This window comes from Dasypus novemcinctus, chromosome 14, assembly GCF_030445035.2.
Source record: "Dasypus novemcinctus isolate mDasNov1 chromosome 14, mDasNov1.1.hap2, whole genome shotgun sequence".
Taxonomy (NCBI): Eukaryota; Metazoa; Chordata; class Mammalia; order Cingulata; family Dasypodidae; genus Dasypus; species Dasypus novemcinctus.
Genome location: NC_080686.1, coordinates 67,509,454 through 67,533,118, shown reverse-complemented (window position 1 = coordinate 67,533,118; position 23,665 = coordinate 67,509,454). Strand labels below are relative to the sequence as shown.

General features: G+C 38.7%; 1 protein-coding gene across 2 annotated transcripts in view; it reads left to right on the top strand.

Annotated features, from left to right (window-relative positions):
* Positions 1-23,665, top strand: part of DPYS (dihydropyrimidinase) — a 110,136-nt gene that overhangs the window by 2,859 nt on the left and 83,612 nt on the right. For both annotated transcript variants that reach the window (XM_012524764.4, XM_004457556.3), the window contains exon 2: positions 17,389-17,547. In XM_012524764.4, the coding sequence (XP_012380218.1) occupies positions 17,389-17,547 (159 nt within the window). The remainder of the gene's footprint in view (positions 1-17,388; positions 17,548-23,665) is intronic.

The following is a 23,665-nucleotide window of genomic DNA, read 5'->3' as shown; positions in this document are numbered from 1 at the left end:
GTCCCTGCCCCTCTCTCCACCAAACAGATGCACCTCCATAAAAGAGAACCAACCAGCTATGTAAATACAGATAACTTGGGCATCTTGGCCTGAGTTTTGAAAAGGGATCATTTTGTCCTTTTTTTTGTCCTTTTTCCTAGAGTCCTCACAATAATTCCAAAGACAATGTTGGTGGGTCTCTGGCTTGGGGAAATAGGGACAAAAACCTTTTGTAAATGCTGGTTATATTATGTTTTAAACTTGAAAAATGCTTTCTTATTAATAATGATGTTATGTTATTTTGATTAGCACTTGCTATTTAATATATCCCAGACAATGAGCTAAATTGTGCTTTATCTTCCAACAATTCCATGTATTATTATCTGCTTCTTATGATTAAGGAAATTGAATCATAAGCTAGTGCCCTCAGATTGCACAGCTTGTAAGAGGCTTTTCCAACTCTGAATGGTCTGAGACCTCTCCGCCAGAATGTTTGCCTCTAGGCTCTATGTCTTTCTAAAGTAACTATTGGGAAAAAAAACAACAACCGATGTTTAGATGTATCAGGGGAGTGACAAATGAGAAAGCCATGTGGGTTGCATGTTAATTAGAAATGGCATTTCTCAAAATAGAGCAGCAGCATCTTTTTTTCCCCTTGCGGTACCGGTATTAAACCCAGGACTTCATATGTGGGAAGCCAGCACTCAACTACTGAGCCATATTGGCTCATCTGAATTGATGTTTTCATTTGTATGCTTGGTTTTTGTCAGGGTTCTTTTGGTGTTTTGTTGTTGTTGTTGTTTGGTTTTTGGTTTTTGATTTTTTTTTTTTTTTTAGGAAGTACCAGGAACCAAACCCAGACCTCACATGTGGGAAGCAGGTGCTCGAATGCTTATTACTACATCCTGTAATAAGAGAATGAATTATAAGCATGCAACTGCTTGAGCCACAGTCATGTCTGCTCCCAGCAGCATCCTTAAGAAATATAGTAGCCTTTTTGCCTTCCCAAAACTGGAGGTGGTTAAGGTAGTCAAAATAAATGCATATGTATTTATGTGCAGGAATTAGGTTTGTGAGGCATTTGTACAAGTATTATAGCCACATCATCTCTTAAGGATTCAGAAATGGGTACCTTAAGTCCAGAAAGCCATAAAAGTAAAAATGATTTACCTTGCTTTCAGGAGTTGGGCTCCAGGACATTAGACCAATAACTGTTTGCTTTCCATATCCACCAGGCTGATCATTTATAATATCTGGCAAATAGAAGGGATACTGTTTGTGGTATTGTATTTAATGATTACTAGCTTCTGATGAGGCCCAATTTTAAAAAGGAAATATAGGTCAACCCAAGGTTATATATTTTGTAAATCTAATTCATGTCAGAAGATGTTTTAAAGCTTATAATTTATTTACTTAATTATAGTAAAAGCTTTTCTTTCTGATGTAATTAATGGATACAATGTTCTTCTTTAAAGAAATCATATTTCATTTTGTTGATCTCTACTAAATACATAGTAGTCTAATAATTCAATATTTACAAGGAAGTACAATGTTTTTTATTAAAATGATTATTGCAAATTGAATAAACCTGAAGAAATTATGGTTTTGCTTTTACTGTAATACATCCTGTAAAAGAGAGTGAATTATAAGAGCTCAGTCAGTTTTCAATTATATGCAGACATATATGCAGGTTGGAGTGGGAGGACTCACATTAAAAACCTGGCAGCATCAGTAACTGGCAGGGGGATCAACTTAAAAAAGAGAGAGAGAGAAAGAGAAAATAAGCAGCATACTCTTCTCCTTTTTTGTAAAGGACAAAAAGTCCTAAAAATTATTGAGAAAGGAAATTACATTTTGCTTTAGAACTTTTGGTAAATTGCCATTGAGGTGATTACTTACAATAAGGCAGTGTAAGGCATGTGATTAAGCACACATTTATGGTTGTATTTATAGAGCTTCCTCACCTTGTGGAAGAGCCATGTTTCAGAAAACTTGGTTGCAAACCAAATCCCCTTTTAGTTGCTTGCCAGAGCCCTGAGCTGGGCCTCAGGAGTTGTTCCAGCTCCGTGGCCTACTGTGTGACCTTGGGCAAGTCACCTTCTCTCTCCCAGTTATCATCATTTCATTATCTGTTAAATGAGCAATTGGTTACAAGAACAGCTTTTATTAAAAATATGTTTTGGAAAATTATAAAAATTACATATTCATCATCCAGCCCTTAGCAAATGCTGAAGCATCATACTCGTTCAATAAATATTGGTTAAATGAGTAAGCTGGTTTTTTTAAAAGGAAAATAATGAAATATATATAGAAAAATAATATTTAAATCACCTTGAATTTTGCTAACATTTTGGTATCTTTCCTTGCAGAGTTTTCTTTCTTTCTCTCATTTTTTGGCATATACACATTTTTTTCCTACCAAATGGTGCAAACTGTTTACAGTCTAGTAAGTTTTCTTGGTTAAACATTTCACCATGTCCTGATATAGTGCTGGAAAATGTAATTTTCATGCCCCCATTAATTCCTCTGAGATTGAGGCTGAGATTTTTCTCTCTAACCTTGGTATTTCTTAAGCATCAGGCTTCTATTTCTGCAAATATCACAATCTGGATGGCCCACAAGCATCTGAAACTTAACTTTTAACTTTATCCTCCCTTCCAAGTGTCAGACCCATCACGAATCATCCTTTGTTCCCCTAAGTGTCAATGGCTCCACTGTCATCATTTCAGTGCTGAACATTTCAGTGGTTTCCAGTTTGGGGCTAATATATAAATACTGTTGCAACAGACATCCTTACATGCAAGTCATTCTTCATATTCTTGATGATTGCCTTAGAATTCATCTCCCACAGTGAAAGTACTGGGCCATTGATTATGAGACACATTTTAAAGGAGTTTAATGCATTCTTTCAAATTGTTTCTCAATTTATGCTTTTACCATCAATGCATTGCAAGACTAATTTCACCTCATCCTAGCCAACAGGGATATTGATTTTTAAAGAAATCCCTGCCAATTTAATAGGGAAAAATAGGATTTCTTAATGTTTTTTTAGCAAGCATTTCATTAATTACTAGTGAGGCTAAGCTTTGAACTTTCTTGTTCTGTTAATAATTTGCCTGTTCCAGCTCTAATGTTGTAGAATTTGAGAGAGGTTCAATTATTTGCATATAGAAAGGCCAGGACTGAGGGATGATTTTGAGAAGGAAAAATGATTTACTGATGGCCGTCTGGACTTGGGAGCTTTTTCTTTCAAACCCGAGCTCAGAACAAGATTTTTGAGTTCCTTTATAGAGAGGAAAGGCCAAATGGTCCTTTTGTTTCAGTTCTCAATAGGCTTGAATTAGCATATATCTTTCACATCCTAGGTAAGCTTTTAGCAAGGACTTCATACATTCTAGATAAGCTTTTAGCACATTTGGTTTGCATTTTCCCTGCGTATTTAAAGTTTATAGAGTTTGCATTGATAAACTGTTTCCTGGGACTGGAGTCGTTGCCATGATTACTAATGGCAGGGCTGTAGCCTCTCACTATCCCACACCCACAAGTCAGGACAGACAGCTTAGGTTAAGGTTATCTCCAAAGAGACAAAGAGCCTCCCACCCATAACCCACATCATTTCCCCCCTTATGCCGAAGCTTAACTTGCTAAGCTTTGACATAATTATTGTTGGAGCTATGAGGTGGATGGCTGTTTGTTGTTTTGATTGATTACTTTACTTATCAGTTTTCAGTGTAGCATCCAGGACTTTGTTTTTAGAAGTTTAGAAGTTTTTATTCTGGACAGCAGAATCCTGGGGTGGGGCCTGAAGTCATCTGGGGCCACCGGTGCTCACACAGATTTCCAGTCAGGCTCTAGATCCATCTATTAATTTTGTTTTACCCTTAAAGAGTTTATACCTTTAATCTTAAAGGGGTGCTGAAGGGAAATGATCTCTTTTCTGTAACTGCTTCCTGCTGGCCATGGGCTGTAGTCATTGCCTAACAAGGTATAGAACTCTTATTTTAGCTGGAGGAAGCTGGATCTGGCATTCTATATGAAGCTGGATGAAGTTTTTATATGATTAGTTCATTCTGAAAGAAACAAACTTAATTAAAATTTTGGAATACCCGTTTTTAAAAGAGGACATTGGATTACAGAGGTAGACAAGGTTAGGTGCTTATAAAGATGGCACCCGTTTTTTAAAAGCTGGTGAGAACAGTATATATATATATATGTCTATATATGTATTTTTTCTCTAAGGTATTTTTAGAGAAAAATTGCAATAGATACTTAGCTTTGTTTTGAAGACACATTTCAGGCTTTTTAATAATTGACACTCATGTGTTCTATTAGATGCTCCTGGTGAACTGGCACTTTTTGGACAGTTGGTTTCATTCAGGATTAGTGCACTAAGATGGAAATTTTCTCAGTTTTTTTTTTGGCTGTGGGAGTGGATCAGAACTACAGAATAAAGTTTTTTTTACATTTTGGTTTTAATAGTACAATATCTGATAATTTTGACTGTTTAATAGGTGACCCATTATTACCAAGCAAGCCTCATTTTGCTACACAGTAGAGTACAGTAGAATAGTAAGTTGGCTGAGCCTGGCTAAGACTGTGGCCTTATTTTATAGACATGTTTATTAATTATTTAGAAAATAAAGTTACCAGGAATTTAGCATGTCTAATATACTTTTGTACCTGATCCAGAATAGAAAAGATAATGTTATAATTATTAGGCATATATTTAGTACAGGATAAAAGTACAGCACTTTAATATTAATTAATGTATTAGGATTCTGAGTTGCAATTAATAGTTTTAAATTTCAGGATTGTGATACTTTACACGTTGTCTCTTCATGGGAGCAGGCCATAATTCCAGTAGTGTTTAAGTTTTACTTACAGTATCCTGGTATCATGGCTCCACTTAGCGTGTTCTTCACAGTGAGCAAGTTGCAGCATCGTTGATCCTAGAGAGAGTTTCCAGTATTCTACCAGCCTGGTGCATAGTGCTATCTGACACTATGGAACAGTGCCAATCTGGAGGCGATATCCATTGTACACTTGGCTGTACCAAGTCATCATTGGCTGCTGCAGGAGCTTGAAACTGCAATGTAGTTTCCATCAACTTCAGGAGCAGAACCAGAGGCCGATATAGCAAATAATTCTAATTGAGAGGTCAGTGACCAGCCTAGCCAATAACTCAAATGGAGAGGCAACCTGTAATGTATTCAAGGCCTGGTTTGAATGCACGAAAGAGTTTGACAATGTTAAAGTTTATTCCTTGTTTTTATATATATTTTAAACAATTTAATGCAACACATCATATATCAATTGACTGTTTACTTATACAATTTTACCATTAAGATAATAGTAAATATTTTACTTTAGTAATAGAGGGAAAAAACTATATTTCATTGTTAATTTGAAAACAGAAGATTCCCAATAGAATTAAGATAACTTTTTATTACCACTTAAATATGCACCTTGCAGTGGCCTTCAGACAGGTTTTATTATCACGTAGTTATTCTTTGCCACCAATACCAGTTCAAGTTTTTAGTTAACAATGACTTCTAGAACTAGAACTATTTAAATATTTTCCGTTTGGAAGATGTTTTACAAACTCATTATAATTGACTACAACCACATTGACTAGTTACCTTATGTTTAAATAAACTTATTAAATTACAATTACTAACCAAAGAAATGTATTTATTTAAGAGAGCATATCTACAATCTTTTTTCTTTAGCTTAATTTTATTAAGGTGAACTTACAATTTTTATTACTCTAAAGATTTTGTACATATAATGTTAATTTAGTTTATAAGTTAACTATGGGAGATTACACGCAAGCTAAATAAAATTGAAACCATTATAGTTTATGCAAGGAATGTTCTCTTTTTTTCTTTACAGGAAGCTAAATTTTTTTTTTTTGTTTAAGTTATGAAAATGAATAATTTTTAAAAGCATACTGACTACCAGATTTCAAAACACATTACACAATTACCTAATTTGTTTAATCATAATCCAGGAAAGATCTCTCCATAGTTTTTATGGACTTTTCTTTACTTACTGAAATTTGTCAACAGAGCCACTAACTACTTTTATTTTATGGCTGACAAAAGGTTTAAACTGGGAAATAACAGGGCAAACTGATTCTTAATTCCCCAGCCTAGTAGATAGGTTTAATCTGCCACATTTAGTCTTGCCTTCAAATCTCTTGCAAAGAAGAGGCCCTTTCCCAATAGTTCCTATAATCAGATTTTTATATGACTTTTTCATCCTGCTTAGTCTAATTTGGGTTCCAAGAATATTTATTCACATATATAACTGCATATTTAATTTTTAACAATTTGAATAGAGCTCTTTTAGGAATTTTCACTTGTTAATTTGATATTATCATCCTGATGAAGACATACACTGAGCAAATGGGCAGACACAAATAGTTAGACACAGAAACACAACTCAATTGATGTTACTTATAATTTGCATTATTTCTTATACAGTAGCCTAATTTGGGTTCCAGAAATATATATTACTTATATAACTGCATATTTAACCTCAACAATTTGAGCAAATAGGCAGACATGAATAGTTTGACACAAAAACATAACTTTAGTTACTTAAAACTTCCATTTTTTTTCTGAAATAAGTGTGACTGCAAAACATTTTAAAGACTCCTGAAACTTTTCTTAATTTGCACTATGACTGTGCAGTTTTACACTATGACCATGGTAATGGCTTGTAACCAAAATGTTCCCAATGCTTTAGCACCATTTTCTTTTGTTTCATAACCTTATATCTTACCTTGAATTTAGCAGAATTTTGATGAGCAACAAGATTAATACTATGTATATTTACTGAGGCTATTTGAAGCCTCAGGGAGACTGGTTTCTCTCATGAATTGCCACTTTTAGGAGACTTCCTTTTTTCCCCCAGTCCTTGGGAGATAATAAAACTCCAGTGGTTGTTTAACCCTAAGGCCTAAGAATTCCACCAGGCAGCAATTTAGTTTGCACTTGGATTCATGAGAGAAAGCAGGGTTACTAATAACAGGAGACAGGGATGTCCCAGCTCTTCTCTGGACTGTAGGGGCAGAAGTTATTATGAAATAACCATAGGCAAAGGCAAGGGGTAAGGTTAGACTTGAAGTAACCATAAGCGAAGGAAAGGTTAGTTTAGAATTTACACTTACAATAATAGTTTCAGGCTAAATTCACTCAGTTATAATTTCAGTTATTTCCACTGTTTTATAATATAAATGCCTCTATAAATGATCTTAACTCTTAGTTACAGTTTTTATTATTTTTTTTAACTTTAAAGTGAATTGGATACCTTTATTAATTAAGCTACAAGAATTTTATTAATAACAATTCTGTGAAGTCCTGCCTTTTCTTAGTAATGAAACAAATTCTCATCTGCAAGTTATGCATTTAATTCATCAGCAAGAGAGTATTGGCATTTAAAGATTTATTTTAAACTACATTTTTACCTTTTTACCATGAATTCTTAGGTGCCAGCAACTGAGAAAAGCCAAACAGATTTCAAAGTGGCATTTCATTCCTTTTTTTTTCTTTTTCCTTGGTAGTCTCACAACACGGAAGTTCCCAGCCAGACCATTGAAAAGGCTATCAAGTGATTAGAGGTCTATTGTTTCAAGCAATAGCCTCCTTTCTTCAGAAGAGTTGACAGCTCTAAAACATTCCAAAGTAGTTCTACAGTCTTGCAGAGAGAGAGATTTGGAAAAGTAAAGAACCTGGGCAGAATGCAAATGTTATTTTGGCCTTGACACCTTAGGGAGGGAACTTTACTGCATTTATTTTGATTCTGCTTTTCATCCCCTTCACCTCCCCCCTTCCAGGCAGTCGGGTGCACAACAATCTAATAGGAGTGCGGCTTATGAATAGAAGGTGTGGACTCACTGGAAAGGGGCAAGCCACTCCCCCCTTTCCAGCTTTCTGCCAAAATGGGCAGACAGAACCTACTCAAATTCGGCACCCTTCTCGGGGACCCAGCCACCCAACTGGGGCAGCCCCAACAGACCTGGGTGCATGGCACAAACACAGATAGCCTCCAAGCTCTGGCAAAGGTGTGTACTTAGACAAGACAGCAGAGCATGTGCAAACATCCAGACTCCGCAAACATCCAGACTCCACAGTTTTGCCCTATAATCAATTCACCCCCTTGCTGATGACAAGGGAGGGTTCCAGCTCAACTAAATTCCACCACTTTACATAACCACACAACTCCAACATCAGCATTGAGCTGACACAGACAGAAGCACAAAGGTTGCTAATCTGACCCACAAGTTCTTTGTATATGTTTTTCAGCATGGCTGCCCCTGCAGCCATCACAAACCTTAGAGAGAACACTTAATATTAACATCTCGTATAAAGACAATTCATTCGCAATTCAGCACCATAACAAAAGATTACAGCTAGACCTTTTTCACTGTTTAACTTTACACCCAGACCAAGCTTCACTAGAAAAGCTGATCTATTTTCCTGTAACTAAGTTTTTTAAAAATCCAGACCAATTTCTAGGACATTAGGACCCGAACCTATAAACAGCCCTTCCTATTAAAATTAAGCCTCCACTCCTTCAGTGGATATAAGACTAGAACCAGATTCTAACATGCAGCTAGACAAACCCAAAACACCAGGCTTTTTCCCGGTTTTTCTCCTTTTTCCAGACCTAGAGAGAACGGCTTCCTCCAATTTTCTGGGGCTACTAGGGTTCTCTTGGAAGGTGATCAGCCTCCCTCCCTAGCAATTAAAGGTAGGGTTTTCCAGACTGTGCACACCTGGGGAGTCTTACCTTCTTCCATGTTCAGAGTTCTTTTTTGTTCCCAGATTCTTTCTCTTCAGACCTTCCATTGCCCTCGATTTTTGTCAGGAAGATTCTGGTGGAGCTCACATCTTTTCTGGATTAAATTTAATCCAGGGGCACCCAGATTTAGGGTTCACCTGAGTCCTCCCAGCTTCCTCGGGTACTTGGAAGGGGCAGCAAAATGCTACTGTCTCTCGCCTTCATTTGCAATCCTGGATGAGCCCCCAAAAATGTTGTAGAATTTGAGAAAGGTTCAATTATTTGCGTATAGAAAGGCCAGGAGTCAAGAATGATTTTGAGAAGGAAAAATGATTTATTGATGGCCAGCTGGACTTGGGAGCTTTTTGTTTCAAACCCGAGCCCTGAACAAGATTTTTGAGTTCCTTTTATAGAAAGGAAAGGCGCCAAATGGTCCTTTTGTTTCAGTTCTCAATAGGCTTGAATTAGCATATATATCTCATATCCTAGGTAAGCTTTTAGCATGGACTTCATACATTCTAGATAAGCTTTGGGACATTTGATTTGCATTTTCCCTGAATATTTAAAGTTTATAGAGTTTGCACTAAGAGTTGTAATTCTATGATTTTCTTGAATGGCTATTTGCTGATTACAGTGTTTACCTTTAGTCTAATCAGAGGATGGAAAAAAACCATCTAATAAATTAATTTGAAACCATTTGATGTAAAATAGGGATATGGACCTATTTAGGGTGTTATATGTTTGGAATCCTTTCATTGAACTTTCACAGAATCTAGAATTTGCTTTCTTTTGGTTTTCTTATTTGAGTATTCCACACTTCTCGCTTCTATAGCATGTTTACTCTTTCCTTTGTCTGGTCTGAGTATTTTCAGTGTCTAACAAGTAATCTAGAAATCAAGGTTTCCATCATACTGCAATCTAATATCTGATAATCCCAAACTAAAAAATTTTCAAGTTGATGTTTAGGTTCCATTAATCAGTCAACAAATATTTCTTGGGGGAAGCAGATGTGGCTCAACTGATAGAGCATCCACCTACCATATAGGAGGTCCAGAGTTCAAACCCAGAGCCTCCTGGCCCGTGTGGTGAGGTGGCCCATGCTCAGTGCTGCTGCATGCAAGGAGTGCTGTGCCACACAGGGGTGTCCCCCTTGTAGGGAGCACCACACGCAAGGAGTGCACCCCACAAGGAGAGCCGCCCTGCACAAAAAAAGCACAGCACGCCCAGGAGTGGCACTGAACACACAGAATGCTGATGCAGTAAGATGATGCAACAAAAAAGAGACACAGATTCCTGGTGCTGCCGAGAATGCAAGCAGATACAAGAACACACAGCAAATAGACACAGAGAGCAGACGATGGGGGGGAAAGGGGAGAGAAACAAATTTTAAAAATAAATCTTTAAAAAAAAATAAAAATAAAAAATATTTCTTGGAAACCCACTAAGTGCCAGGTATGTTCTTGTTGCAGAGGGTGGGTGGGGTGGAGGAGTTATGAAAAGCATGGTCCTTGTTCTCAATTGCAGACAGGCTGGAGCTAAGTGGGTCTCTAATTTATCTGAGTTTCAATGATAAATTGTATACAGTAAAAATTTAGCCATGTAGGTTTAATATTTGTGATTTGGGCTATTTTTGTGTGAACCTGGGGGTTAGTGAAATCTGGTGTTTTCCATTTTGCCAAGTCATCAGTTATAACAGCTTGCATCACCAAACTGTTTTTCTGAGATTACTGGACTGATACGTGAGCTTACTCAACTGCCCAGTATCTGCACCTCAACACGACTTGAACTCTCATGCCAAATAACATATTGAGGGAGGACACTTACATTTTTTCATTTAAACTTCGTTGCATCTAACAGAGAAATTGCATGCTCTAAGGATATTCATGAGTTCCTGAACACTAAGTATCTGTTGTTCACACATAACTGTAAAGACCTTAAAAACTAGATTAAAATAAAACAGGGAAATCATTCTTTGAAAATCAAGAAAATTCTTTAAAAGGCATAGATATAGAAATAGACTATAATTTATCTTTTAAAATGTCCTACTTAGGAGAGCCAGTGTAGCTCAGTGGTAAAGCACCTTCTTCCCCTGTAAGAGTTCCTGGTTCAATCCCTGGTACCTCTTTAAAAAAAAAGTCCTGGTTAACACTGATTAAACAATGGGTTTTGAACAAAGCTGATTGTTCACATTCAGATATGCCAGAGTCAACATTTCTAGGGAACTACATGGCAAGGGCTGGTAATCGTCTTTATTGGAAAAGTGAACCATCATAATTATTCCATCTCCTATAACTTTAGGGGAAAATGCATTGGTCCCTCCTTGCCTTTCTTCCTGAAACATTTACAGAATACTTGCCTTGTAATGGGCAATGGGCATACAGATAGGAAGACAACATCAAATAAACCAGAATACCTAAGGGGTACAGTAAAAGCTTCCTACAGGATTCTAGTGTTACAGCCAGGGTTCACAACCACTGGGCTGGGTAGAGGAATCAGGCAGGGCAAGGAGGCACATGGATGAGGTCTCTTCCTCAAGTGGAAAGGAACTCAGTTTTCAGGGTGAAGAAAGCAAAAGTGTCACTGGAGTGGGATGAATGAGTTGGGGGGAATGACTCAATATGAAGCTGAGGAGATAGCCAAGGTTCAGGGCATGCGAGGCCTTACAGGCTGTGTAGTCACTGATTTTCCTTCATCCTAAGAGCAAAGTGGCAAGCATGACTGGGGACAATGTGACAGCAGAAAGGCTACTGCACGAGTCCATTCAGGAGGGATGAGGATGGCACTGAGAGGTGAAAACACAGAAAGTGATGAGACTCATGGGATATGTAGAAGGTAGCCTCGAGGGGATTTGCTGATAGATTGGATTTGAGGGAAGATCAGTAGGTGTCAAGAGTGGCTCTTAAGTCTCTGGTTGGAATAATTGGACTGATAATGGTGTGATGACTATTTTGAACTTGAGGAGCAAGGGGCAAGTGTGTAGAGATAAAGGTGGAGGAAATTTGCAAAGCAGAATCTGCTTCTGGATTTACAACATACATTGGGATCATGAAGCTTGGGTTTCCTAAGTATTAGTGACTATGAGGAAGTTGAAAATTCAGCCAAATGTTTTTCTCCCTAAGGTTCAAATATCCTGTTGAGTTTCTTTTTGTTTTACTTGGATTGAGTAGGTCCTGTGGTTGATTTTAGTTAAACAAAGTCACGTGTTCTATAATAAGTTTAGAAATGAAAATACCAATAGAAATTGGTTTCAATAATGATTTACAACCTAATATATTCTTAAATAAAACCTTGTGTTATATAATATTATGACCCACTGTTGGATAGAGTTTATCTCTATTTATTTATGTTTTGTCACATTTACACCTGATATAGCAATGCTCACCTCCTCCCTCAAAAGAAGGTTTTAGTTAAATTGGAAGGGTTTTCAAAGGAGAACAGTCAGAGTAACTAGGAGTTGATTTATGGGCCAAGATTGAAAAGGGAAATGCATTTTGTTTGGCTAAATGACAAAAGTCTAAAGAAGTCAATCAGGAGTAAAAGTGAAAAAAATAATTAGGTTTATAGGAAATGCAAGAAAATTTCACCCTCTACTGGTTCTCCTTCTCCTAACTTATCTTCATTCTTCAGATGTTAGGTAAATCCTGTAGAAAATTTTTGAAATGAATCTAGAAGTATCTAGTACTAAGAGCAATTAAATAATGAAGATGTCTAAGGTAGTCCAGGGATATTCTGACTAGTTGGTTTCCTGGATAAAGGAGACTATCCCATGGGTAATAGGTGTGTGAAATTAAAGAAGCACTGGTGTAGGGCCCTTCTATGTAACTCTCTTTTAGGGCACACAACCTCTCTGGCAATTAGCACAATAATGTAGTTTATGCGAGCTTAATAAAATCATGTTTTGTTTGTGGATTTAAAAGGCATAGGTTTTTTATGTTTTGTATTTAAGACTTATTTATTTCTCTGCCCCCCCATTGTTGTTTTTTGTTTGTTTGTTTGTTTTTTGCACTCACTGTCTGCCTTCTCTGTCCATTCACTGTGTGTTCTTCTGTGTCTGCTCTTCTTCTCTTTAGGCAACACCGGGAACCAATCCTGGGACCTTCCGGAGTGGGCGAGAGGCACTCAATCTCTTGTGCTACCTAAGCTCCCTAGTCTGCTATGTTTCATATTGTCTTTCCTCTGTGTCTCTTTTTGTGTGTCATCTTGCTGCACCAGCTCTCCGTGCACACCAGCACTCTGTGCAGGCCAGCACTCTGTATGGGACAGCACTCACATGGACCAGCTTACCGTGCAGGTCAGCTCGCCTTCACCAGGAGGCCCAAGGAATCGAAACCTGGACCTCCTATATGGTAGATGGGAGCCCAATCGCTTGAGCCACATCTGCTTCCCAGAAATCATTGTGTTTTTGTTGTTGTTTTTAGGAGGTATGTGGGATTGAACCCAGGACCTCCTACATGGGAAGAAGGTGCTTAACCACTGAGCTACACCTGCTCCCCTAGAAGTCATAGTTCTATGGGAGTCTCTTTGCTTTTGTTTTGTATGGTTTTATGTTTTGTAAATGATTGATTCATTTTACCAAATTATGCATTTCTCAAAATAATAATTCACTGATTGACTAGGCTCTATGGCAACTGGCTGTGAATCAGATCATGCTAAATGGAAGATCAGATAAAGTGAAATGACCTTCATGGGGGAGGATGAGGCCCAGAGTAGGATGAATGGAAGACCTACTGCAAGTTCCATCCTTCTCCATTTACCAGCTGTGTGTCCTTGGGGAGTCATTTAAACCTCCCTGAGTCTCAGTGTCCAAGACAGTAAAATAAGAAAATGCTTACTTCACAGGGCTGGAGCAAGAATTAGATGAGTTAATGTATTTAAAGTGCTTAATGCAGGCCTGGGCATTTTAACAAACTCCCCTTGTTTAAAGGCAAATACCTTCCAGGAGAGGCAAGTCTCATTTATTCACACCTTGGGGACTCCTATAGGAATCAAGAACACAGATCTGCAGTGCTGGGGTGTGGCTTACTTGATACATTGGAAATAAGAAAGGAACTTTTCAAAACTTGAAATAACACCCATCCAGGGAACTTGAGATAACTTCGGGCAGCCACATGGCTTTCTGGGTGACCAAGGAGTCTAGAAGAAATAGGAGGAAGAGAGAGGGATCAGAAGAGGGTGGGGGGCAGGCGCAGATCCTGCCTTTGTCACTTGATAGCTGTGTGACTTTAAGCAAACTGTTTGCTGCTTCTCTGCTCAGTTTCCTCAACTATAAAATGCGACTAACAGTTCTTACTGTAGAGCTGTTGTGATGATTGAAATGGCCAGGACACACAGAACATCATAACATTTCCTTACACACAACAAGTTCTCACTGAGAGAGATTATTGTTATTATCATTGGGAATTTCTATATGTATGTCTTAATCCTAATTTAATCCCAAGCATTCTCTGATCTGAGTTTATCTTTCTTGCCTATGAATTCCCAGTAGTCTTTTTTCTGTAGCTCTTTTAGAGAGGATAGCAATTTTTTTTCTTTTTTTCTTTTTTTCTCCCACCTCCCCCCACAACCTGCTGTTTTTGCTGTCTGTGTCCATTTGCTTGTGATCTTCTGTGTCTGTTTCTCTTTTTGTCTTCTCTTCTTGTTTCTCCTTTAGGATTCACAAGAATTCAATCCTGGGGACCTCCGATGTGGACAGAGGTTCCCTGTCACTTACACCATCTCAGTTCCTGGTTTCTGTTGCGTCTCGCCTTGACTCCCCCCTTTCATCTCTTTTTGTTGCATCATCATCTTGCTGCGTGGCTCACCGCATGTGCACTGGCTCACCATGTGAGCACTTGGCTCGCTGAGCAGGCACTGGCTTACTCTGCAGGTACTGGCTCACCATGCGGGTCACTGCACAGGTTGTCACAAGGGCACTGGCTTGCCATGTGGGCATTTGGCTCACTGCATGGACCCTGGCTCGCCGTGTGGGTCAGAGTTCTGTAATTTTTAACCTTTCATTCATGATTTCTAAATTATCTTTTGTTGTAGAAATATACTTTCTACCTGCTATTAAAATCTAATTTTTATTTATAATTATTTATATTTTTATTTCCTCCTCTAGACAATAAACAATGTGAGTGTTGATCTGTATCTGATATATTTTTTTGCCCTCCACCACCTCACTCCATAGAATGGCAGGCGTGCCATAGACCTCTTTATTTGGTGAAAAGCTTTATTTAGATATGTTAGAGAAATGGTGCTCACTGGGTTGTGGAGACTGATGATTGCAGGCAGGAAGTTTATTGAGGAGTTTTCCCAGTGGAGGAGGAATGAAGATTAGACTTCAGCCCACTCCTGGAAGAGTTTGGATATGACTTTATACCGTACATGAACAGGCAGGGAAACGTTAGTTCCTGGGGAGGGCGTTAGAGACTGAGTACAGCCTGGGGCCAATAAGGAGCTGTAGAAGTGAATTTATTCCCTAGTATGGCTAGGGGGTAGTGGGCTGGGGGAAGGGTGTTCTTCCAATGTGGGAGGGTTTGGTGGCACCTGGGCCCTGAAGGGGTGAAGGTCCTTATCTGCTCCACTCCCACTGTTATATGGCTCCTTTGTTCATTCTTGGGAGAAGATTGGTTGCCTCCAAGCACATAGGCTATGGCTTGCTCAATCACGTAGGTTATGGCTGGAGGCTGCCTTTCTTCAATTTATGTCATGGGGGAATTGATTCAGACCTGTAAATCATTGCAAACCTTGTAAGGGGGAACCTCTAGCAAGATGTAATTCACATGTCATACAATTTAGCACATTTAAAGTGTACCATTCAATGGTTTTTTAGAATTTTAACAGAGCTGTGCAACTGTCACCACAATCAACTTTATAACATTTTCATCACCCCCAAAAGTAACCCTGTAGCCATTAGTTATCACTCTCCACTTTCCCCTTAACCCCCAAGAATAACTTTTTGAGAAACTGTCAGTTTTCACAAATGACTGCACCATTTTACATTCCCAACAGCAGTGTATGAGAGTTCTGGTTTCTCCACATCCTGCATGTGGCAGTCTTTTAATATGGAAAGAATAAAAAGAATAGTTACTTAAGCTTCAGTTTCTAGTTCAGTGGATAGTAGAGAAGTTCTTTCTCCTAACCCTTTAATTAGCATCACCTTCTATTAGAAAAGAATGCCCTTCATCTTCCAGGGATGTCTGTGTAGCCTTGGGAAGTACTTTCAGAAGGTGGAAAGATTAGTCTGCATTCAAATAAAAGTACAGCCTAAGGAATTTTTTTTTCTAGCATTCTTATTGCACCAATCGGGATTTCTTAAGAAATGCAAATATGTATTGTTTTGCCATGAATGAGGCAATGTTATTTGGAGGTGCAGAAAAGTACAGGATCCTGTACAAAAGGGAGATTTTTGAGAGGAAAAAGATGTGGGGTGGTGCCAAAAGACAAGGAAAATAATCTATTGCAGCAAACAAGAAAAAGCAGGCAGAATAGAGCTCATCTGCCAGGTGGGATATAGGAGAACTCAATGTGTCGGGGTGGCTGTGGGGGAGGGTGACAGTGATGCAATTGACGGCACCATCTCCTGCATTGTGACATGACCACATTTCCAAAGGCGAGATGAAATGATGTACGAAAAGTGGAAAAATTCCAAATTCTCAAACAGTAGTGCCAAGACACAGGATACATCCTGGTCATACAGCTTATCAACCACTTACCCTGAGTGTAACACAATTCTAAGCACTTTTTATATATCTCCTCCACTTAATCCTCCTGACCACCCTGTAGTGTAGATACACATTATTCTCACTTTGCAGGTAATCAAGGCACACAGAGACAAGAATTGCCCAGAGCACCACAGCTTATAAGTATCATCTGGGTTTTATACCCTAAAGTCCCTGCTTTTAACCCCTGCTGTCACAGCTCTCTGTCTAGGCTTGTTTTCTTGTCTATACTGTTTGAATACAACAAATAAAAGCACATTAACCACCTTATGGTTTTAATTTAAATAAAGTCCATTTAAATAATTAGTCAAAGACTCTTGATTTGGCAACTAAGTTTTAAAATTAGTCATAAGTCATATGATATAAAATACTAAGGGAATTATGCCAGTTGAGATATACCAATATAATAAGCTAGTTGTGAGTTGTTGTTATAGTCCAGGTGAGAGATGAGAAGGCTCTGAACTAGCACCATAGCAGTGGCAAATTAAGATGTAAAGTAAGGAAAGATTAAGGGGCCAATCTTGTGGAAGATGAGGGAGGGTCAAGAATCATGTGTATCCCAAGATTCTGTTTTGTTTGAAGATACGATTCACCAAGATTGATCCTAATTAAATGGGATTTTCCAATAATGAATGTAGTTTATAGGGAAGAAACACTTTAATCTTCTCCACTTTTTCACGTTGGTTTTTCTTTACAGTCACCGCTCTGCTTTCTTTGGGTGAAAGCCATTTCCATTTCATCAGACATGCCATTCTTTCTGCAGAAGCAATTCCAGCAGTTTTAATACTTCCAACCTAAATTTATGGAAAGCCTCTGGGTCTTTTAAACAGGCAGCACCTTTGTGCAATTTCTTGGGCCCATCAGAGTTGCTGAAGTGCTTGCAAATGGCTAACTTGTTGTAACCCTTTTGTGATTCCAGGCTGCGCTGGCAGGGGGGACCACCATGATCATTGATTTTGCCATTCCTCAGAAAGGCGGCTCCCTCATCGAGGCCTTTGAGACCTGGAGGAGCTGGGCTGATCCCAAAGTCTGCTGCGACTACAGCCTTCACGTGGCCGTGACCTGGTGGAGTGAGCAGGTGAACTACCCATGGTTTGGATTGTTCCACTTGATCCCATAGTCCTTGCCCTATACAAGAGCAAGACACTGGTGCTGTCAAAAGGCAAGGAACTGGTTGCCTCCTGAGTAACTGGAGAAAAGGCATAGAGGAGAGACTTTTTTCTTTTCTTTTTTTTTTTTTAAGAAGCTTTAGTTTGCCTAAATGTTACATCGAAAATATAGGGGATTCCCATATACCCCAACCTCTCACATTTTCCCACATTAACAGCAACTTTCATTGGTGTGGTACATTTGTTACAATTGATGAACATATATTGAGGCATTGCATGGTCTATAGTTTACATTGTGGTTCACACTTTGCACTGCACAATTATATAGGTTTTGACAAAATGTATAATGGCCTGTATCCATCATTGCAATGTCATGCAGAACAATTCAATGTCCCCAAAATGCCCCATGTTACACCTATTCTTCCCTCTCCCTCTGCTCAGAACCTCTGGTGACCTTATGTTTTCTTGAGGATTTTTGGATGGTGATCCCTCCTCTGCTTCTGATCAAGAGGGGGTGCATATTCTTTTGTATGTTTTGAATCTTGACTCCTGTGAAAATATTACCAATTAAACAAACTAAAGTTAAAAAAATATATATAAAGATGATAGGATAAATTCTCCATGCTCATTCACAAGAGCCATTCCTACTATTTAATTTGTGAATGATAAATGCTTTAAATATAATTTAAAAGATACTTTTTCTCAACTACAGCATCTCCAGAATCTTTAAAACATTATTTTCCCACAAATTATAACTTCAATTAGAAATGCTAAACTTCTGGAGAAAAATCAGGGACATTTATATTTAAAACTAGGTGCCTCCATTCCCACTCCTGACCCTTCTTTCCCTCTTTTGTACATGAGAGAGGAAAAGAGACTAGGAACGTTGGAAGACCTTCTCCCAACTGTATCTTAACACAGTGCACTTCCTAAACTGATCTGCTAATATCACGATCTTCCACATCTGCTTGCTGCGAGCCTTCTTCCCTTCGAGCCCCATGTTGGGCGTCACTTGCTGTGATCAGTGCAGGGGTATGTTGGCTTGAAGGGAAGGCAACGCAGAACTTTACGAAATAAAGGACAGAGAGGAGATAAAGATTGGACAAGGGGACTCGTAGTTTCTGGAACTGCAAGCCTCGACCCTAGTTTCCACATGGTATTTATTGGAAACTACCGAGCAGCTGTTTGCCATCAGAACTGCAATATCATCTATAATAATAGGGAAAAACTGCAACATCTACAATAAGGCAACATCTACAATAGAACTGGTGAAACTCTTTCCCACATCTGCTGATTGCTTAGGCTACAGCAGAAATAAGAACATGGTTCAGATGGAAAAGGCAATTTTGAGAGATGTTAAAATATGTTTCCCTATATTAATTTGTTTTGGTACTTCGGAAGAAACCTTTGCTTGTGATTGGTCAACATCGTCATTTATTTTTCTGCAATGGACTTAATCCCAGAAAGTATTCATAAGGATGACCTTATTTGAAGAGTACCATGTAACTTATCTTCCCATCCCCCAGAAACTTAGTCTTTAGACACCAAGTTAATATAAAAACAGGTAATCAATTTTTAACATTTCAGCAAAATATAAAGGCAAGGTTCATAGTCCACAGTGAAAGTTAACTTATCCTCCAAAACTGGCATTCTAAGTAGCATAGCTGATCTCTTGCATGCCTTTAGGAACTACCTTCCTCCTTCTTCCCTCTTTCCCTCCCTCTCTTCCTTCCTCCTTTTCTCTTTTCTTCCTTTCCTCTCTCACTTAAAAGTTAGAGCAAAAGTGATGATGTTTATCCTTACCAGTGCTTCTCACATTTAAATGCACAAATGAACCACATGGAAAATATGGTTAAAATACAGATTCTGATTCGGTAGGGCTGGGATGGGACCTGAGAGTCTGCATTTCTAACTCGCTCGAGGTGATGTTGATGCTACTGATTCACATACCACATTTTTGGAGAAGTCAGGCTTAAACTACTCTGCTGAGAATAAGCTAGTGAGACTTATCAGTGGATGTAACTACCAGGTGATTAATGACATTCACCTTCATAAGGGCTTATCTACACAGGGAGTCATATGTATTTCATCTAAACAACGCAGATCATAAGCCCCTTACTCTTGTATGAATATGCTAATAATGTTTTCTGACTCTAAAAATAATATGCCATTGTAGAAGTCTTGAAAAATATAGAAAGTTTAAAAAACTGGTACAAAGTTTAAAAAAGGGATACATTATACCACTTCTGCTCCTTGATGTTATTTTGTGACTCATTTTATACTCCATTAGTTCAGTGATGACCACTGTCAACATTGTGGGTTTTTTAAATTGCTTTTTCTATGTATGTTAATTTATTTATTCATTCATTCAATAAATATTTATTGACTAGCCACTATGTGCCAGGCACTGTTACAGGATATGGCATACAATTCATAGGACAGAAATCCTATGAGGGAGGCAACTGATCAACAAGTAAATACGTAACAGGCCAGGTAATTTACACACCATGAAAAAAGGGAAGGAAAGTAAGTAAGGAATGAATAGTGATGGAGTAGGTAACTTGGAATGTAATACTGTCATTTTTAAACTTTGCTGATTCAATAGACAAAAAAAAGTTAGTGTTCCTTGTTTTATTTTGCACTTTTTAATTAGTAGGCAGTTGAACATTTTTTCCCTATGTTTACTAGTCATTTATATTTTCTCTGTGAATTATAGATAACATTTTTCACCTGGGCTGTTTAGGGTTTTTCTTATCAGGTTGAAAGAACATTTATTAACTAACAACAATAGTCCTGTGATTGTTACAGATTTTTGTTCTTTGTGATGATCTGTCCTCCTTCACGGGGAAAATGGAAACCAGAATATGATCCTGTGCTGCTCTCTGTCACCAATGTGACCATGCCTTATGGTGCCCATTCTTTCTCTTCCCTCCTCCTGCTTCACAAAGGAGCTATCTCTTCCTTGTTCAAGGCAGTTCTGCCTGCACCTCTCCTCGGGCTGACCCCTCGCCTTCCCCAAGACCACCCTCCCCAGATTTCTTCCATTCTCTCTTGGAACCTCACGTCTCCCTCTTCACCGGCTCCTTCCATCAGCAGTTTACAAAGCTCAAGTCTCTTTCATCTTAAACATAGATGATTTCTTCAGCCCTAGGTCTCACATCAGAGCTAAATTTCTAGATGAGTTCTCTATATTTACAGTGTGTCTTGGAACTCATTTTCAATCCACCAAAATATGGCCTCGCTGCCACCATTTCACTGAAACGCCTCCTTTTGCCTAATAGTGCCCTCCTTTTGGGTAAATTCTATGCTCCTTTTAAAAAAAAATCTCACTGTAGTATTTAACACTCGAATATTCTCTTCTCTTTAAAACACTTTTTCCTTGGTTTCTGTGACTTGATCTCAGTTTCCTCCTCCTCCTTTGACCATGCCTCTTGGGTCTTTTTTACATAATCTTCTTTCTCTAAATTTACATGGTATTGCTCAGAAGTCCTGTCCCTTCTTCTTATCCACACACTACCCACAGGCCATCCCATGCACCCCCTTATTTACACCATCTTTATGCTGTACTAATTTCAAAAATCAGAGTTTTCTCTTAAACTCTAGCTGCAAATGTCCAGCTGCCAGCTGAAATTCATCCTATCCCAAACTGAACTCATTAGCTTTTCTCAGAACCTGCTGCCACAGCTCCTGCTCTCATGTTTTTTTAGCTTAAAGTTCATCCTTGTATTCCAAACACCTAGCAAAGTATTTGGCACTAGTAAGTGCTAGGTTATTATTTATTAAAGTGGTATATATTGAATAGCCATTTAGCTTAGTACCTTTCATAATTTTATATCTTCAAAGGGTCCTGTATTTTCCTTCAAACGAGTCACACACATAGCTCCTAGGGCTAAGCCTCTGTACTTATGCCCTGTATCAGTGTTTCTTAACCTTTTTTGTTCCACAGACCCCTTTCCAGTCAGGTGAAAGCCACAGACACTTTTCTAAGTCCATATTATGCTGTGTATTATTCAGTAAATATATCACACCCACACCAACACATCCCCACAAGAATAATGTTTTTTTGCATTTCAGCTCAAACTCATGGACCCCTTAAGAACCACTGCTCTTTATGAAAGCCATATCTTTTCCTTTTATATTTTTGAACTTTTTTTTCCAAACGGAAGCATTGATTTGAACATTATCTTGTATTTTACCATTTTAAAATTTCTCAACTTTGTAGAACTTTTCACTCAATTTTTTTGAGATTTTACAACTTCAAAATAATGATGATTTTGTTTCCTTCTTTTGAATAATCATACCTCTTGTTTCTCTTTCCTGTTTTACTGCACTGGTGAAAACTTCAACAACTTTGAAGAGATCACTTATTGCAGGCATACTCCATCTTCCATTTTAATGTCAGTCTCCCTAACGTTTATGCAGTTTCCTCACTTCCTCCCTGACAAATCATTCCACCAGGCCTCTAATTGATGGCTATCCATATCCCTGAGCCTTCTAAGTCACTGGGACTACAATGTCGTAGACTCATACCTTCCTGGCCCTAGCAACTTGGACTTATTCCAAGCATCTCCATTTCTGGGAGTTTTCAGAACCACAAGGTACACTATAAATTCTTTGGAGAACATGTGGAAAAATACCAAGACTCAGAAACCCTGGGTTCAAGTTCTACCTCTGTGCCATTGTGTAAGCTTCTGTCCTTATCTGCAAAACTGGGATGAAAATAGGATCTAATTGTATTGTATTTTTTTGTTTTGTTTTGTTAGAAAGTAAAGGGGATTAAACCCAGGACCTAGGACATTGGAAGCAGGCACTCAATCACTGAGCTACATCTGCTCCCCAATGAAAGTTGTTTTTTTCATTTGTTTTTAGGAGATATTGGGGATTGAACCCGGGACCTTGTATATGAGAAGCAGGTACTCAACCACTTGAGCTACATCCACTCCCCTCATTGAATTTTTGAAAGGATCACAAGCTTACCACCACAGTATCACAGACTCTTGATAAATGGTAGCTTAGCATAGTCCTCTGAAAGACCAGAGGCTAGGAAGGTGGATGGATGAATGATCTAAGCTCTGATTGCTTCCACACTGAGAGAGATAATAAAATATAATCCATACCAGCAGCTTCTTTTTTTTTTTTTATTTAATATTTATTTATTATTATTATTATTTTAATTACATTAAAAAAATATATGAGGTCCCATTCAACCGCACCGCCCCCGCCCCCCACTCCCTCCACAGCAACACTCTCTCCCATCATCGTGATACATCCATTGCACCTGGTAAGTTCATCTCTGAGCATCACTGCACCCCATAGTCAATGGTCCACATCATAGCCCAGACTCTCTCACGTTCCATCCAGTGGGCCCTGGGGGGATCTACAGTGTCCCGTAATTGTCCGTGAAGCACTATCCAGGACAACTCCACGTCCCGAAAACGCCTCCACATCTCATCTCTTCCTCCCGTTCCCCACACCCAGCAGCCCCCATGGCTACCGTTCCCACACCCATTCCACATTTTCTCTGTGGACATTGGATTGGTTGTGTCCATTGCACACCTATGTCAAGTGAGGGCTTAGATTGCACATGGGTACTGGATGCACTCTTCCCGCTTCTAGTTGTAGACCCTCTAGGCTCCATGTTGTGGTGGTTGACCTTCTTCAACTCCATGTTAGCTGAGTGGAGTAAGTCCAATAAGTCAAAGTGTAGGAGCTGAAGTCTGTTGAGGCTCTGGGCCTGGGTGTCATATTTTCAGTCCAGAGATTCAAATCCCCTACATATATCTTAAACCCAGCACCAACTATAATTCCAATAAAGTAGCATGCAAGTCTTGTGAAAAGAGATCCCCTCTGAGTCCATTTCCATCACGCAGAAACACCAGCTCCAAAGAAGGGCCATCTGTCATGGCAGTGAACCCCTTCTGCCATGACCATAGAACCCGTGGGTCTCTTTATCCCTCAAAAGAACCAATACCTGGGGTTGTATCTACCTTATCTGTCTCTTAGACTCTGTTCAGTTGTACATAGGGGTATTCCTTCTGACAACCTCCAGACTCTTTTTTAGAGACTCACAGCCTTATAATCTCATTT